The 18,990-nt window shown below is 38.1% G+C and overlaps 2 protein-coding genes across 2 annotated transcripts in view; one reads left to right on the top strand and one right to left on the bottom strand.

The window, feature by feature from the left end:
* Nucleotides 1–7,371, top strand: part of RAB6B (RAB6B, member RAS oncogene family) — a 56,779-nt gene extending 49,408 nt beyond the window's left edge. Inside the window, exon 8 of the mRNA XM_007433383.3 lies at nucleotides 742–7,371. Within this exon, the coding sequence (XP_007433445.1) occupies nucleotides 742–806 (65 nt within the window). The 3' untranslated portion in view covers nucleotides 807–7,371. The remainder of the gene's footprint in view (nucleotides 1–741) is intronic.
* Nucleotides 7,372–9,675: 2,304 nt separating this feature from the next.
* SRPRB (SRP receptor subunit beta) lies at nucleotides 9,676–18,669 on the bottom strand. The gene is made up of 7 exons (XM_007433382.3): nucleotides 18,441–18,669; nucleotides 14,755–14,849; nucleotides 14,470–14,547; nucleotides 14,214–14,296; nucleotides 13,727–13,863; nucleotides 13,019–13,073; nucleotides 9,676–11,610 (listed from the first exon to the last, which is right to left on the bottom strand). Exons 1-7 carry the CDS (start codon nucleotides 18,574–18,576, stop codon nucleotides 11,394–11,396), a joined length of 801 nt encoding a protein of 266 aa, XP_007433444.1. The 5' UTR covers nucleotides 18,577–18,669; the 3' UTR covers nucleotides 9,676–11,393.
* Between the last annotated feature and the right edge of the window lie 321 nt (nucleotides 18,670–18,990).

The raw sequence follows: 18,990 nt of genomic DNA, 5'->3' as shown, positions 1-18,990 counted from the left end.
CCCTGGAAGCTCAGTGCTCTGCTCTAAGAAGCAAGATTTCCCTACCAAGGGACACAGTTCCATACATCCAAGGTGATGTAGGCGCTATACACTGTTAACAAAATACCTCTCTTGGATTGCTCTTTAAAGTGAGTATCTGTCTTCTAGGGTGGTTCAGGGAGGACTTCCACTCACCTTTTTCTATGAAACTGTTTACACTTCGAGGAAGTGCACTGAGTATATGTTCACTTTGACTTCTAGTGATTTATTCACAAAACAGGGAACTGCATTATGGCATGATTTAGGTCTTCTTTTGCCTCCTGATTGTGCATTTTTAACTACTACCAGTGGTTAACTAAATGTCAGATGTAACACTTGGCTACATCATCCGTTTCCTGACTCCATCACAGATTGCCAAATGATTGGTGACAGACCGGTTCTAAAGAGGGAACAGGATAAATGGAGATGGCACTCTTAACGTTTTCAGGGTAAAGAGAGAGATAACTAATTAGTCCCTCTGAGCTTTGCTGCAAGCATTCTTAGCAGTGTACAAATTTGTTTTTTAATCAGAATTGTCTCTGTAGTGTACTTAAGGTGGTTATAACGGTAGTTATCCTCTCCCATTCGGAGTTGATGTTACGGGTTAATACTGGCGTACTACAATCTGCAATGACATCTTGTTCTCTCAAAGGAGACGGTGCTCATTTCATAATAACCAAAGGAAGAGCTCTTTTGCTTGTCTCCCTTAACCCTTTTCTTCAGTGATTGACATTAAATTGGACAAACCACAGGAACCACCGGCTAGTGAAGGAGGGTGTTCTTGTTAATGCAACGTGCAGGATTTGTCAGCTTCATTTGACACCACGCTTGTTGTGTTGCTTCCTATTGGTTAGCTTCCTAAAAATACAAATTGAGTTATTGGATGGGGAGGATTTCTTTTCTCTCGGTGCCTCTCTAGGGTGGGGAGGGAGAGGGTGGGTGGGGAGGCTCAGACTACACAAATCAACAGCTGGCTCTAGCCTTTTTTTTCTTTTTTTGTTTTATTTAGTTGTAATATAATGTACTTTATTAAAAATGCCAAAACAATTCAGAATTTTCCACAAGACACTTTAATCATGTGTGTATACAACTTTCAGCCATGGGGACTTTTATCCTTTTTGGGGTACTTTTCTTTTTAATTGTATATTTGTAAAAAATAAAAGTCAAGTCTCCATCAAGTTGAGCTAAAATTTACAAAGAACCCCCCAATATTATACAGGCTGCCTAACTTAACATATTAGCTGTAGATGCATCTTGTAGTAACCTAATTCCTGCTTAGTTCACTGAACATTCCCATTTATGCACCAGTGACAGCATAGTCAATCCCGTTGCAACTATTATGACATAATACAAGGTCTCTGATTCGGTAGCCATAGAGAAGTGGAAGAGCAAGCTACAAGTGAATTCTAATTCACGACAGTGGCAGTCTTTCTCCATAGTATACCCCATCCTCAAAGAAAAAAACTTGGCACACTCTGTGGTGCATGTACAGCTTCCCATTCTGCATCATATTTTAATAATATCAGAAATGTTTTAAGGTCTTCACTTATGTCACGTCCAGGTGTGTGACTTTTAAAAACTTTAATGGAAGCCCTAGAACATACATATAACAGAGTGTACATGGGAAATCAGGGTTGCTGCTGTTTATTTACAAGCATGGTTTGTATCAGGGGACTCTGGGTTAGCCTTTTTCCCTGCATAAATCACTATAATCAGTAATGGCGCCATAAAATTTAGGTTGAAAAATATATATTTCTCCTTCCCATTCCCCAGTATCCTTATGCAATGCTTTCAGTTGTTAAAAGTAGATTCCTCTAATGAAACAATTCAAAACAGTTGCCAAATTTCAGACAGGATTGTTAACTACTATAACTTCAAAAAAATTACCCCATAAGATCACCTGATTTTAACCAACAGGACTATTCAAGGTGGTTTATTATTATTATGAGTGATAGTAATTTCTGCATGAACGAACAAAGATTGAGAGAGAATAAAGGGTCTGTCTCCATAGATTACCTTGGCAATGATGAAGCGATAATGTATTTAATTTTTGTATACATGTGTATGCATGTCTTATAGTGACATAAAACATACATTAACACACAGAGCTGTGTAGAGGTGTATGTATACACACCCATGCACAATATAGATGCTTGGTTTCACCCACTATTACAGTTGAGAGTGCAGCCAACAATCATTGTAAAAAATTATAGTTGCTGCAGTGTGTGGGTCTAGAAAGTCTTTGTTAATTGTTGGGGAAACGTGTGATTTGTCATGTCTTCAATAAACGAAACTCAGATACATGTGAAACTAGAAAAGTACACAAAGACATATCTCCAGATTTTGTCAATCAATGTGTGATAGTCCATGTAGTCACATTCTGAATGCACTACAGAGAAAGTGGCTTTCTGAGATCCCATCTTGGCTGTCTCTTCAGCCAAAACTACAGAAAGTGTCACAGTGATTAACTACAATGTGATCATTAATGTGTTTGCCCTTTTTCAATTATGGAATAGTACTTTTCTATCCCAGTTCTGTACAGCCAAAACATTTCACTTATATATCAGCATATACTTTGGAAATTACTTTTGCTTACTTGTAGTCCTACAGAAACATTTATTCCAGGCACAGTTTAGTTTGTCTAATTGTAGCCAAAGCTATTGATCAGCTGTCTGGAATTTTCCTTCCTTCTCAAATCCATTGACCTATTAATTTCCTTGCTGATTTCTCCTGGATGCTATCATCTTTGCAAGCACCTCTGTGACCTCCCTGCCTCACTTCTTGCTTCGTTCATTCACCACTGACAGAGGCAGCTTATTTACCTCCACTGCTATCTTCACTTCATGGTTGTCACACTTGTTTTCCACTTTGTCTTCAGAACTGTGTCATAAAAATAACATTCAGGTTTTTAACCACGAGAACCTTGAGCATTTCCATATGACCAGCCATTCCCGGCTCTGATTTCAGAGATGAAATGAAGCAAGGTTTGAGTGGTCTCTTGCCATTTTAGTTAGCAGGGTGTTGCAGTGACGTCTGCACTACAAATCTGCAATGTACGCTGAAAACAGGCTGCCAATCAGATCATGCCCTTACAGGCCAAAAAGCAACCAAGTACAAGCAAGCCACTGGCTGTCACTGAGTATCACCTCACTCCATTTGGGGTGAAAGTTCCAGTAAAAGAAACTTCGTTTCCTCCACCTGGCATAATCATCCTGTTTTGCCCAGCTGCCTTTTGATTATTCTGGGTGACTGGATGCTGAGAGGCAAAATCAGTCAGTCTTCTCATCCAATAACCATGTAAGCATCCTCATGCAAAGTGCCAGAATGAAACAGCTGTTTCTGCAGTGCCATTCACCATTGCAAGAAAAAAAAAAAAAGTGACCACAGTAATGGGAAGACAGGATTAAGTGGTATTGCCTGATTGTTTTGAGACTCATTCTTGCTGCAGATGTACTGGGGCCCGTGTTTGGTAATGCTCTTTCTGCATTTCACCATTGAAAACGCAAATCTTTTAAAGTGACTAGACTATTTGAAGTGGTCCTAGTAACACACATGTATCCCCAGGAGCAGATTATCCCGTCCCATTTTCTTTCTACAGGGGATTTCATGAAAAGAGAACACTTTTAAAGGATAAAACCAAACTTGTTGAAAATGTGTCAGCCTTGTGAGGTAGTCCAGACAAGAAGCACACCCAGATGAACTAATTATTGTAAGATTACATTAACAGAACCTTGCAAGTCTGAAAGTACATTTCTTCTCCATTGCCTTTACAGTTCAAGAAACTGGGAGGGTCCCTTCCTAGACATTTGCCATGCCCACATTCCTGCTGTGGGCTAAACTGCCTTTTATCTGACTGTTCCCCTGGCTGTGGTTCTTTCTTCCTATCTCTCAGGGTCATTCCCACATACCATTAGAAAATGGGAATAAAAAATCAAAGCAAGGTAGGGTGGTAAGGTAAATAAGTTGATCATACTTGAATTTGATAACAAACAGAAAGGCAGTAGTACAGTTTACAGTGAGCTGAATATTATAAAGAGGCCCACAGTAAGTAATTCCCAATTATTAAATTTCTAGATAAAATTAAATGGAATATAGTTTATTATTGCTGTTAACAAAGGAAAATAGCTTAGATGGACTTTCTACCTGGAGATAAACATCTACACCAAACCATTGGGAATAGATAATTAGGGCAAACATATATACCATTTATTTAATGAATAAAAGAAACAAATTTTCCCCAGCCATGAAACTTCTGTTAAGAATGGCACTCTTAACAAAAAGAGACCCTTAAAAGTGATAGCTAATTAATTTTAGCTTTCAAAAGAGTTCATATTCTAAGAATCAGCAATATCTTGGAGAATATTTGCATGATCAATATCTCTTTTATTTCCCATCCCAAAGAAAACAAAGCATACTAGGATTTATCAGAATGGTATATATACAGTGGTACATTGGGTTACGAACGCCTCTGCTTACGAACTTTTCGGGTTGCGACCAGCTCCGGCCGCAAAAATTTACCTTGGTTTGCGAACTCCGCCTCGGGGTACGAACCGGATCCGCGGCCATTTTCTGCCATGACACGTGGTCCGCAGCCGTTTTCCGCCCGTGCCACGTGGTCCACAGCCATTTTTCCACCCGTGCCACGTGGTCCGCAGCCACTTTTCCGCCCGTGCCACGTGGTCCGCAGCCATTTTCCGCCCGTGCCACGTGGTCCGCAGCCATTTTTCCGCCTGCCGCGCGGTCCGCAGCTGTTTTTCCGCCCTGCCGTGTGGTCCGCGGCCGTTTTTCCGCCCTTGACGCGTGGTCCACAGATGCCGGAATGGATTAATAGTAATTACATTGAACCTTATGGGAAAATTTGCTTCGGGTTGCGAACAAATCGGGTTGCGACCAGAGTCACGGAACGGATTAAATTCGTAACCCAAGGTACCACTGTAGTTTACCTTCCTTTACGCTATCAGAGCAGAGAAATGCAGACATTACATTATGCCATTCCTCTGTGTACGGGATGTACCTTGTAAAAACAGAGAAATCCCCCACCTCCAGGGGGCGGGGGGGTGGAAGTCGTAAAACCTGGTGGTCCTTGTAACTGCAAGCATCCTGGGCTAAATCCAAACAATAAGCATCGATTGACATTCATGTAAATGAAAAATGGCACAGCTGAGAGAATTGGAGATTTTCTAAAGGTCTGAAATCTGATGCCTTGGCAAAAGTATCGCTGCAAACCATAGAAGTCTCATTCACATTAAATAAATCTCACAAATTAGACATCCAGTGGCATTGGAAGGGCTCTTCCAAAAAAACAAATGTTACATTTTGCAGATATTCTATCCAGATGCACAAAAATAATCACAGCAATAAATTGGAGTGAACAGCACAATTTTTTAAAACTCAAAAGAAACTGAACTTGTTTTAACATTATGCAGAAAGTCCAGTTACAGCATTTCCTTTTAATATCTATTAATTCATTACCCTACAAAGATTGAAAGAACCCATGTAGAGTGCATCAGTATTAGATATCTCTAAGGAACAACTGGAAAAATCTAAAGTTTTTTTTTTAAGTGACAAATTATACAGCCTCGGTGTATAACTTTTATTTATTTTTAAATTTATTTTTCTTCTAAAAACTCAGCTGAACAGTAAAGATGAACTATAAATGAGAATTTTGACACCAGGGCGCAAGGCATTTTGAAGACACCTTGATCCAATCATAATGCATGTCTGAAGTACGTGAATTGACCAAAAAAAAAAAAGTGGAATCCGCAAGACAAGGATACAAACTCATCAGAAACAGCAGTTCACCTTACAGTTCATCTGCTTCAACTATAATGTCCTGCAACAATTATGCAATAAGCACACACTTCCATCTTTGAAGTAGGAATTTTGCTGTTCTTTCTCCAGTTCATCACAGAGATACAGGTTACAAGAGTTCCTTTCCAATAAAAAACACAAAAATGGATTAATAGATAATGTTGATAGGATGGTTTGTTTTGTTTAGAAGAGATAAGGCGACTTGGTCTGGATTTTATTCTACTATTATTTATAAAATGCAGGTTTGTGTGGGTTTTTTCCCAATATGCCTCCAAATTCATATGAAGAATACTGCCTCTAGCTGAAATTTCAGATGCATATAAGCCTATTCATAGTTTATAACTTACTAGAGAGGAAAAATTCCAGACTGCTTTCTCACCCCAATGACCAGATCATATAACTAAGGTCTTTATAGTCTGAAGGCAAACAACATGACTTAAAAGTTTCTCAACTAATACAACTAATAGTTAAAACAATCAGTGCAAACTCAAGCACTGCTGTGCAGGTCCACCCTCAAAGCAACATTCCAGTTGTACATTAGCTTTGGGTTTATGTTCTGATGGGATCTCTCACCACCAGTTGTGATTTCACACAATGATTCATCAAGCACAAAAGTGTTTTAGTTCAACATGCATTTCAAATGTCTTCTATGAATGGAATTAGCCCTATTTCTCATCATGCCACATGGCTTCACCCAAATGGTCGTGTCACACAAGCAGCAAGTCTCAGGCCGTTCTGGAGTGCATTCCCTCTCAAAATCTTTTGGGTTTTTTGGCTACCATATTCAGACAGATGTCAACTGAATGAAAGAGGACAGGAAAAAGGGGAAATAAGTATTTTTCTTCATACAAGGCCAGAATGGGATGTCTTTTTATTTGCACTTTTAGAATTTCCCAAAAAGAAAGGCCCTGAACAAAAGGCAATTTGCAATATTCCACCAAGCATAACAAAGGAATGGCTGAAAAAAGTGGTTTTGAACTTCCATCATTTTGAATCTACTGGATGAAAAGAACCCAGCTTTCATGCTGAACATATGCTGCATCCTCCATCTCTTTTCTGCATAAAGCCCGAAGCATTTTTTTTTCTCCCAGATCAGCCATCACAGGCCTGAACATTGTTATTTCTGCTGTGTGTGTCTATAATTAAACAACTACTGACATTGCCTATTAAAGCAATAAACTTCATATTCTATTTTAGCTTGATGCAAGACTCTAATTGGAAGAAAAATAAGCTCATTCTTTACATACTAGCATATAACTATCCAATGGCTTGACCCCATTTATGAGACCTGAACAAGTCTAGAACGTGTTCAAGCAGAGCTCCTCCAGGTAGCCTAGATTACAAGTTTCATTAACCCCTGGCATTGTCCATATTAGCTGTACATAAGGGATTTAGGTCAACATATTTGGAAGACACTAAGATGGGAGAATTCTGCTCTACAGCATTCCTGGGGCAATGATTATGTATTATTTCATGAGAACCCCATCTTTTTCCCCCCATACTTCATCTTAGACTTCTCTTTCCTTGAGCTTATGCGGTGGCTCAGGGCATGTCTTGAGTTTCTCCCTAGCCTGATAGAGGTTATACAATGAAATATCAACTCTCCTTGAAACTATATTTTTTTTAAAAAAATCTAACATGTTAGTCCAATGGCTTACCTCAAACACAACTTTTGTATAGTTCTTTTAGTAGTAGGTTTTTGCAGAGGCAAAACTGCATATTATTTTAAAATTCTTTATTAATGAAAGTTCCTCTAGCTATCTACAGCTACTCCTGTTTCTTGAAGACAGAGCCACAAAAGGCAGGTGCAACTGATTCCCTGGTTAAAAATATATTTAGTGAGCAAAAAGCCAATTTACTCATATACATGTGTTCATTCATACACAAACCTTTACTGTATTATGAAGATGATAAGAAGCCTGGAAGGCAAAACTTTTGCAGAATGGCTGGAGGCACTGGATATGTTTAACCTGAAAGCATAAGACAGTGGGGAGACATGACAGCTTTCTTTTAAATATCCAAAAAACCATCATGCAGAAGATGGAATTGAAAGGTTCAGAGTGGTTCCAGAAGACAGGTTAAAAAACCATTTAAATTATGAGGAGGCAGATTTTAACTGGACCTCAGGATGAATTTCCTAAACAGCTGTTCTGCAATAGAACAGAATGTCTCAGAAGTGGACTGTTCTTCACAGGCTGATCAGCCCTCTATTAGATATGCCTTAGTAACAGCTCTCAGCACAGGGGGGTTGGGTTGGACTAGATATTTTCCAAGAACCCTTCCAACCCTTTAAATCTATGATTTCAGAGATAACAACAGGATGAGGGAAAGGAGGAGTTGTTGGTGGATGACAGAAACTTGGGGACATAGGAAGCCACATCTGACTCCAAAGGATTTGTACATACACTGCCTGCTTCTTTATAATTCCCACAAATCCCTAATAAAAGATACTCCCACAACAAATCTATGGAAGTGTCAACTACATACAATTCTTTACTGCACAAAATTCTCTTTCATCCTTGAGATTTTTGAAGCTGTATACACCACCAGAAATATTCAATCAATTATCTGGAAGAGAAAGCAGAAAACCTGGCCAGTAATGTTATGCCATCTTCATCAACCATACTAGCTAGAAATTCTGGGAGTTCTAATCCCAACACATCTGGCTGCAAGTTGCAAAAGGGTGGTTTTGATAAATAGGCATACAGATTAGCTATAGGCAAACCCATATAGATAAATCATATCCCCAAAAGATTAGGGAGAAAAAGAATGAATTTTGCAGGCAGGATATTTGCTTACTCAAAATTCTTAGCAAAGGGCGCTCCCAGACACCATCAAAGGCATATCATCCTTCTCAACATATTTTTTGTTTGTAAAGACAGCAGTAGGGTTACACCTGTAAAATTCCCCAGATGGACAATGATTGCAGAATAAAAACTTAGTCTAGAAGCACTCTAGGTAAGTAAAGCTGGCAGATTTGAATTTAATGGAATAGCAGGATTCCAGGAATTAAAATGAAGTCACAGCCTGAGGTACATAAAATTGCAATATTTGCACAAGTGATACACAAGCAGAGGAAACACTGGCAAATGCTCAGAATGTAATGGCTCTGCCCTCTTCAGGCCATTTGCATTAACTTAAAGAAACTCAACCAAAAGGCAAAACTAAAACTCAAGGAACATAGCTGGGCTGAAGGGCTTTCAAGGAACAGTTTCTATAATATTCTCCAGAGCAATTTACAGAAATCACACAGGGGAGAGTCTTCCACTGAACTAATTGGTAGTTGAGAAGAAAAGCACTGGCTATAGACAAGAAAAATGGAGCAGAGACAGTCTCATTGGGACCATTTTTCACTGGAATTGGTAGGGTAATTGAACTTGATCATAAATCACAGTAATCATTCATTCCTCTTACACACATAAATGTTATGAGCCACAATTTAAAGATCCTGATGTGTTTTTTTAAGCAATACTGCTGCATGTAGGTAATAATTTATTCTAGAAAAACCACTGAAAAATCACTCCATTCAGTTTAAAGAGGATCTACATGACAACAGTATCCATTCAAAATCCTTCTATGTTTTCACAGTGCTACTACTGGTTCTTATCAGAGCCTATTTTTAATAAAGGCAGCAGAATCTCCATAAATTCAGATGTTCTTAGTACCATTAACCTATCTTAAAAAAAAATGCTGCTTTACAATTGGCAGATGGGTATTGGGCAAATAAAACTATAGGAGCTCAATATGCATTAACATAATTTTTGCAGTGGGAAAACATTTTTATCATTTACTTTTATTCCAGCAGTTATTATTTAAATAAAAGAATGCTATAACCACAAATATATATAGTTTTTTAAAATGACATAAATGGTTGATTTTATTCAGAATAGAAATTGACAACATATATTTCATTTTTAATAACAGCAACCCTAAGATGCTGTTTCCACATATTTGTGCCTTGTAATTCAGTCTGTGTATATTCACATTAAAAATATATAAAGTATTTTTATTGTTACATCTAAAGCCCCTGTATTCACACATTTAGTCCAACGTATCTCTAACTTGAAGGGTTCTCATTAAACCCAACATCCTGCAGTAGACAGATGTTTAATGTTGGTTGTAACAGTGATATAATTCTTTATATACTGTAATTTGACATTTCTCCAGGAATAACATTAACATCCTGCAACAAATTAAGTCTCTACAACATCGCTGTAGCTTCCCCCCACCCTCCCACCCCAAATTCAATTTAGAACTGGAATACAAAAAAATGTACAATAACTCCTGTTAAAATAACACATCTTTTAACCCAATACAATTTTGTAGCAAGAGTAATAAGGCTTTCACAAGCAAAAAAATATTGTGTTTAAAAATGCACTCTGAAACAATGCATTCACACATTCTATCTAAAGAAAATATTAATGACTGGGAAAATCAGAGGTGTAATTAGGCAAATATTATATCTTTATTTATAAACACAGATAAATAATAATGTAAAACTTGTGGGTTCCTATACCTTTGCAGCTTGTTCAAAGGCAACTTGAGCCATGGGCCTCATGGCAAGCCTAGCACTCATGATCTGATTGTTTTTACCACTTTTATTCTGGATTTGGCAAGAGGCTTATGAAATAAAAGTAAGGTTCAAAGCAAGAGAGCACAACTCCATACCTAAGCTCTAACATATTTAGAAGCATGACCCTGGTGTTCCACTGCCAAGTCACCCAATTTACTTACTCATGCACAGAAAGCTAATTCTGAGTCTATCTGTAATTTGGAGCAAATCATGAAGCTACTAATACTGAACAAATCGATGTACATAAATCTTCGGGACCAATTCATACAATTTAAGAACGATATTTTAATAGAACTTTGTCTTTAGTAACAGGTATGGCTCAGGGGAGATATGTGATAAGCAAGCATCCAAAAGCAACAATTGAGTTTTCTGTGTATGTGCCACTTTTTTTTTTTACAGATAATGTTTTTGGGAAATGCAACTCAAATAGAAAAAGTCTCAAGTCCAGCTTGTGACATACTAAAAAAAAATTCTAAGTAACCTATTTCTCTAATGCTTTCTAGAGAATGAAAGAGAAAATAAAGTAATGTGAATAACAAGTGGACATGGATCACAAGCATTTCAGATCAGAAGACTAATGGAAGGAATGCAGAAGCAAAGGAATTTGAATCTAGGAATATCTAAAAATGTTCCTTTTCATCTCGAGAGTTTTGTGTAACACAGGATTCCCCCTTTCAAAGGGTCTTTTCCTAAGATAAAGTAGGAAAATTACCTACGACCATGAGAATGGGAAGCAGAAAAGGGACTACACTTTGCTAGGCTGTGCTTAAAGGACAAAGATCCTTCAGCAGAGCCCTTCTGTGAACAATGAATAGAAAGTAAACATTTCCCTGAGCAAGACAGTGAATGTTCTCACCATTGCTACAGCTCCAAGTGTCACTCTTTTCCTAGCGAAACTAAGGTTTAAAACTCAAGTTCTTGCTCTATTAGATTGCATGCATCATTCCAGTTCATACTCTTCTCAGGGGCTGTCTTTGGCACCTTCCTATGCTCAGGCAATTTTTGCTAGCCATTTTTCCAAGTCATCAATGTCAGCACCACCCTCCTCTCCCTTGTTTCCTCTGGCACTACACTCAATAAATTCAACTTTCATGGGCAGCTGAGAGAAGTCAAACTCCTTTCCCTTCTTCCCAAGCTGAATGACAGATCCTGAGCTTGAACTATCCATAGTACTTGGGGCAGCGGAGACGGTCACTCGTAAGGTATTGCTGTAAAAAAGGGAGAACAAGTTTAGATGAATAGAACAGATCTGTGTAAAATCAACAACTGGCACTGTGGGCAGCTCACATCATGTTTACAGAGAGATACATATTAAACTAGCTAATATCCGTAGGATAATAACTATTCCAGGACCAAACTACTATCTGTTTTACTGCTTTTCTTTTTTTTAACATGACCCTTACTTTAATTTTTGTATTTATTCTTTTCATGTTTTGTTGGCTGTATTGTTTTTAAGATTGCTTCCTTGCAAGTCACTGTGAGCTGTCCAAGAGAAAGCATGGCATAGAAGTAAATAAGTAGGTAAATGATCCAAGTATGGGAAAAGGTCCTAATTATTAGATCACAGAGATTTGTAGCCAAAACATACAGAAATCTGGCAATAACCCATCATAATTACATTAAATATAATCTTCAATAGTTGGTCAAGAGTCTTAATTCTTCAACTGTATTATAGGAAAGGGAGAGGTGGGGAAAAGGATGACAAAGCTATATTTTCCTCTCAGCTCCATCTTTGCAATATGTTGTCTGTTCTGGTGATACTCAACCATAGGATTATAATGATTCAGGGACTGGCTTTAAGGATTAGCTTTACATAAGTCCAACAAAGAAAAAAAACATTTTTCTGTGTTGCATAATCTGCTCAGAAATTTAATTTGAAAATACAAAACAAAGTATGGCCTTCCTTTAAATTTTCCTTATTTAGAAAGGAAGGGAGGAGACTCAGGTGTATGGGTAAGAAAACAAAGTATACTTTGTTAATTTTCAATGTGAACTATAAAGTATACATAAAACTATAATTCTTCATTCAGGTTATAAAAGAAATACAATTTGGTAAGATTGGATATTGTAGGACAGTGAATTAGTAGCAAGGAAGCAATTATCCAGTTTGGGTTCTATTAATAGACATGTAATATTGGAAAAGATTTCTCAACTTTATGGCTTTCCATTTATATCAGGGAATCTATCTCCAAAGAAAAATCTGTTGCTTAACTACTGAGATGAGTAGAAGAAAACTGCGGGGACTAGTACAGGAGGTTGCCAAGAGTCAACAATGACTTGAAGGCATTCCTCCACTCAAAAAAAACTTACTGAGATACTAAATCAAGAATAATTTGAATCAAAGCATTATTTCAAAAATATGCACTACCTATAAACTTGTTTAAATTAATATCTGTGTTGCTATTTAAAACTTTAGCTATCCTCATGCGTGAAAACTGTTTGGAAATTCTATAAGTAAAATGGGTTTTGTTTTTCACTGCTCAGTGTTACTTTCTACTCTGCCTTCCCAAGTATATGAAAGTAATAAGAAAAATGTAGTTGCTACTGGGCAGTAACCTTGAACATAAAGAAAGACATATGAAGGTGATCACTGAAAAACTAATCCTTTGAACTTACAGTTCTCTTTCCAGCTGCTGCTGTATGAGCTTGGAAGATTTTGCCATTGTAACATCTATGGAAGGAATGGTAAAAAAAAAAAAAGCATATTATATTAAGTACTGTATTAGAGACAGTAATGGCTTGGTGCATTTTAAGGGCCTTTCTAAAAGCTAATAAAACTGCTAGGCCTCTCAATTCTAGGGGTGCATTCCAAAGAAACTGGAGGGTACCTAGAGAAGCCTTGATCTGAACTGTCACCAGACAAGCTCATGGCAAATGAAGGCAAATCTCCTCAGATTATTGCAAGAAGTGGGAAAGTTCACACAACAATTAAATCCAGACACAGCCATCACTCAGTCCCTAAAAAAGCAGCTACTAAACACTGAATTCACACACTGCAGTACTATGGCTTGGTATCAGATTGGCAATATCCATCCAGATGTGTAAATTATAGTTTATAATTAAGAGTTATATGCATATCTGGCCAATTGGCTGATTTCATAAAACACAGCTAAAATAAACCATGATTTCCCATCACAACAGAAACCAAATTTCAGAAACAAAGATAAAAGCTATATGTTAGTATACCAGGATTGACAAAAACTTGTTTCCAAATGTACAATTATTCTGTATCTTGGGCAAGGTATGATGAAATACTAATCACTATAAACAATCTAAATTACATGTAAATGAAGGCCAGCTTATTTCAAATATCATAGGCATTACCTTGCTTGTTGCAGACCATTAAGAGGGGAGGTGCATTTTTCAGAACTGTGTTGTCAGTCAGGAGCTGGTACAGAAATTCTGCAACATCTTTCATCTCCCGTTGGAAAGCTACACTATCCACAACAAACACAATTGCCCTATACAAAAAAATATGGAATGCATAATGTTAATTGATGTTATCCTTTAGGTGGCATATCAACAAAACAGACGAATAGACATGAGACTGCTTGTAATTAGCACTATTTTTTTCTCTAAGCACAAGTTTTGATACTGTCAAAATCTGGTATCTTAATGTGAATTGTTTTGTTTTGAAACTCTTCTCCTATGCAATTAGCAAGAAAGAAAAGTTTAGAAAAAAAGAGATGTGAACAAAATCTAACAACTGAGATGCCCATATTTCATCAGGTTTATTTGCAGCATCCCTGCAGAGGCTGTACACCGGTAACATCTTGAAAACACTTATATATCCATTCCTTTGGATACTTACCTAGCTGCAGCCTTGAACCTATCCAAGAACTGAAGCCTCAAGCTCTCATGGCCAGGAAGGTCAATTAAAGTCACATTCCTATTCTACAGGAGAAGCAATAAGCATTTAATTAACATCTAACAATATTTAAGCAGTATTTTGCTTAGGCTTATACATTTTCATTGCCTTCCACCATTATTTGAGTTTATTTCAAATGAATAACAATCCTTTTATATATGTATTTATATTCCATAAAACATAACATCTTCATCCTTACCTTGTCATTTTTTATTCTGTACAAGGCAGAACTATCAGTTATGGAAGTCTGAGTATTTCGGAAATTTCCTGTTAAGAGCTATGAAAATTAAAAGAATGCAGAGAAAATTAAATATCTCAGTTAAATTACTGACCTAATGGTTTTTGGTATTTTACATTTCTAAATGCTTTAAAAAGAAGAAGAGACTAATATAAGTTTAATCTTCCAATAACATGTGAAAAAAAATGCAACAAAATATGAATCTGAACAATAGTCTAGAAGAGATTATGAAATAAACTTGCATACCCTAACGAATAGAAGAGTTTTTCCTGAGTCACACAGACCAACCAGAAGCACTGCTCTCCGACTGCTCTTTCTTGCTTGGAAAACTTTCCAAATCACTAAAAAAGATAAACATTAGGAATCCACTGACTAACTAAGATATATGCATAAATAACATTGCTATCCATGAAAAGATGTTTGATTCATGCAACCTCTCAAACTAAAGCTGCTTCACATTTTATACATGGAGTATAAGTTGTCATCTTAAGTGATATGTGAATTTTTCCCAAACCTGTAACTGTGTTATTAGCATTCAATTTGACAGAATAACCAGGCAATTCACAATATGTATTTCCTACAAAAATCACTTATTTCAACTTTCTATGTAGCTAAGATTCTCTCATACTAGCCAGATCAGAAACACATGCACACCAACCCTAAAAGTATTTACTTAGAACAAGCCTTAGTCATTTATTTTTTTATTGATATCAGCCCCAAGGAGGTTTACAAAGGTCTGTACAAAACGATGCAATGGCTATCATTCAAAACAAATATAAGAATATTTTTAAAAGGAGCACTGCAGACATACAGTGGTGCTTAAAAGTTTGTGAATCCTTTTGAATTTTCAATATTTCTGCATAAATATGACTTAAAATGTGATCTGTTCTCCACACAAATCCTAAAACTAGATAAAGAGAACACAATAAAACAAATGAGTCAAAAACATTATATTCCTTCATTTATTTATTGAAGAAAATGATCCAAAGCTACATATATGCATGTGGCACAAATATGTGAACCTCTAGGATTATCAAGTCATTTGAAAGGAAAATTAGAGTCAGGTGTTTCAATCAATGGGAAGATAATCAGGTGTGAGTGTGGGAGGTCCTGCCTTATTTAAAGAACAGAATTCTGGGTATTCACTATCAAAGTCTGATCTTCTCTATGTAGGTATGTGTCATGGCTTGAACAAAGAAGATTTCTGAGGGCCTCTGAAAAACAGTTGTTGATGCTCACTGGTCTAAAAAGGTTACAAAACTATTTCCAAGGAATTTGGATTCCATCAATACACTATCAGGCAGATTGTGTACAAATGGAGACAATTCACCACTGTTACCCTCCCCAGGAGTGGTTGACCAACCAAGATCACATCAAAAGCAACATATATAATACTCTGGGAGGTCTCAAAGAACTCCAGGATAACATATAAGGGCCTCTTGGTGAATGTCACTGTCAATGAGAACACTGAACAACAATGGTGTCCATGGCAGCATTGCAAGGATAAAGCCACTACTCTCAAAAAAGAACATTACTGCCCATCCACAGTTTGAGAAAGACCACATGGGTAAGCCAGGCTATTGGAAGAATGTTCTGTGGGTGGATGAAACCAAAACAGAACTTTTTAGCTTGAATGAAAAGCGTTACATTCAGCGAAATGCAAATACTATGTTCCAGCATAAGAACATTATTCCATCTGTGAAACACAGGGGGAGCATCATGGTTTGGACCTACTTTGCTGCCTCTGGACAAGGACAGCTGTCATTGATGGAAGTATGAATTCTGAATTGTACCAGCATATTCTACAGGAAAATGTCAGGGTATCTCTATTCATGAACTGAAGCTCAAGAGAAAATGGGTCATGCAGCAAGACAATGACCCAAAACACACAAGTCATATGATCAAAGAATGGTTAAAGTGGAAGAAAGTTAATGTTTCAGAATGGCCAAGTCAAAGTCCTGACCTTAATCCTACAGAAATGTTATGGAAGCAGGCAGTTCATACAAGGAAACCCACCGTCCCTGTGTTGAAGCTGTTCTGTAAGGAGGAATGGGCTAAAACTCCTCCAACCTAATGTGCAGGACTGATCAATAGTTATCTGAAACACTTAGCTGCAGTTATTGCTGCCCATGGGGGGCACATCAGTTACTGAAAGCAAAGGTCTGCATACTTTTGCCACACACAAATATGTAGCTTTGGTTAATTTTCCTCAATAAATAAATGAACAAGTACAGGTAGTCCCTGGGATAAGAACACCTGGGTTACAGATGACCCATAGTTAAGAATGGAGCCTATTGTAGCAAAATTTGAGTTAAATATACAATGACTTGAGTTAAATACACAGTGGTTCGAGTTCATAACACAATACTACTTATAGAATATTATACAATAATACTGTTGTGGCTTACGTACAAATCTGACTTAAGGGTAGACCTCGGGAACAGAACTTGTTCTTAAACTAGGGACTACCTGTATAATGTTTTTGACTTATTTGTTTAATTGGGATTTCTTTATCTAGTTTTATCTTTTTTATCTAAATTGGGTTTTCTTTATCTAGTTTCTAGTGGAGACCACATTTTAGGTCATATTTATGCAGAAATATTGAACATTCAAAAGGGTTCACAAACTTTTAAGCACCACTGTAGTAGGGTAGCAGTTCATTCAAAGTAACATAAAACTCAATCATAAAACACACTCCTTTGTTCAAATTACAATTATCTTGTCAGAAATCAGTAGCCTTTTGTCAGTAAAATTTGCCTGCTTCTCACTGAGAGTTCATCTACTAACCAGCTCTCTTTCCCCTGCACTCTCATCAAATACTAAAATCCTCAAGGCAAAGTGCAAAGCAACTTTCACCAGTCTGCGGGTTGCCAGATGTGTTATACCACAATGCTTATTTTCCCAGCCACTTTATTTTGATAATAGAGCAGAAGACTAACTATTTGGAGTTGACTGCCAGAGTCAGTCAGAAAAACAGGCTGACAAGGGAAAAATCTCCCAAATCAGCCCATTAGTAGCATCCTTCAAGGAAAGGAAGAAAATACAGAAGCTAAAAGTGAAGATGATTCCAAATTCATCAGCAATCTACAGCTCTCTGCAGAAAATATATACAGACACTCTCAAAATATGGCTAGCAATCTCTACAATCTAGGGGACACTTCTTAATACCCTACCCAGTTTCTCCTCTCAACCTCTATGGCAAGACAGACAAAAGCTCCACTCCCCCCCCACCCCCGACCCTCAAATAATCCTGCTACATCATTCTAAAGATGCACCAATGATATGATTTAGGAACTCTCCAATTCTAATCTTGCTTATGCAAGCTACTCTTATTCCACTCTCTATGTAGTGTCAAGCACCATTTCCACGATATATTACAATAATTATAAATGGAAGGATTAGAGAAGTGACATGCAATGCTTCCCACACCTCCAATGCCCATCAGCCAAAGAGCTGCAGCTCAACATTCTCTGGAGGGTCACAGGTTGCTCATCACTGACAATAATGAAGACCCTCCAGAGTCGCACATATGTGCCAATTCATAACAACCACAGTATGAAATAAGCGAACATTGCACATTTTGGCTCCGTAGCGGGCAAAACGGCTGCAATTCCCAGAACAAAAATGTACGACTGTTTTCCATGGAAAAATAGTTATTGCTTTTAAAACAGGAGCCACCGCGACGTTATTTTCAACGGGCAGCAGTTGGGGAGACGCGTCATTCCCCCGCGAGGGGCTCCATCAAAGCAGAAAGGTGCATTTGCCGAACGCCCGCCCTGCAATCGAGACTTAAAGGGGCAGAGCGGTTAAAGGCTCCGCGTCACCAGGAGAGCCCGGCTCGCCTTCCGCAACACTTCCATTCCCCGGTTTCTGCGCCGCTCGAAAGCAACTGCCGAGCCGGGCCAGGCAACTCAGGGCGCGCTGAAACTCACCCAGAACCAGGACGACGAACACGGCCACCGCCACCGAGATCAGGAGCTGGACCTGCGCCGCGTCTTGGGCCGGCAGCAGCGCATCTTGAGAAGGGGAAAACCCCTCGCGCTCGGGCGTCACTTTCACACTGTTCATGCCGAACCGCTCACCACGCGCGGCAGCTTAATCTGAATAACGTGTCCTGCTCTGGAACCGTCATCTTCCGGTTTCTACGGCAAGTAGTTGGCTGCTGGGACAGAGGGTTATGTCCCAAGAGATTTATGGGAATTGTAGTTCACACTTCTTCAAGTAAGGAAAAAACGAACAGCTGTGTAATTACATTGGACTACAACTCCCAGAATTCCTAACGAAGACAGCAGCGATATGTCCTTGGTCGGGTAGGCGTAGCCTTAAAATCAAATGTTGTCCGACTTTTCGAGTATCTACAAGCTATCTCTTCCGGAGTAGCTTTTTTAAAAAGCGCTAACCACAAGTCTGCTCTGTGACCTTAATTAGTTGATTAGTGCCCTGGGCTGGCTTTCACTGATGCCTGAAATTGACGAGACCTTA

The sequence above is a fragment of the Python bivittatus genome, unplaced genomic scaffold (assembly GCF_059951505.1).
Source record: "Python bivittatus isolate LINGU-HERP-01145 unplaced genomic scaffold, Pbiv_v1 ctg000980_np1212, whole genome shotgun sequence".
In the NCBI taxonomy this organism is placed as follows: Eukaryota; Metazoa; Chordata; class Lepidosauria; order Squamata; family Pythonidae; genus Python; species Python bivittatus.
This window is presented reverse-complemented; position numbering and strand designations above follow the sequence as displayed.

What these genes read in the sequence shown, in the direction of transcription:
- SRPRB (XM_007433382.3), bottom strand. Translation starts at nt 18,576, where the DNA reads ATGAACAGTGTGAAAGTGACGCCCGAGCGCGAGGGGTTTTCCCCTTCT. An exon ending in AGGTTCAAGGCTGCAGCTAG is followed by an intron (nt 13,864 to 14,213) that starts GTAAGTATCCAA and finishes TTTTTTGTATAG; the next exon opens with GGCAATTGTGTTTGTTGTGG. An exon ending in CAGCAGCTGGAAAGAGAACT is followed by an intron (nt 11,611 to 13,018) that starts GTAAGTTCAAAG and finishes CCTTTTTTACAG; the next exon opens with CAATACCTTACGAGTGACCG.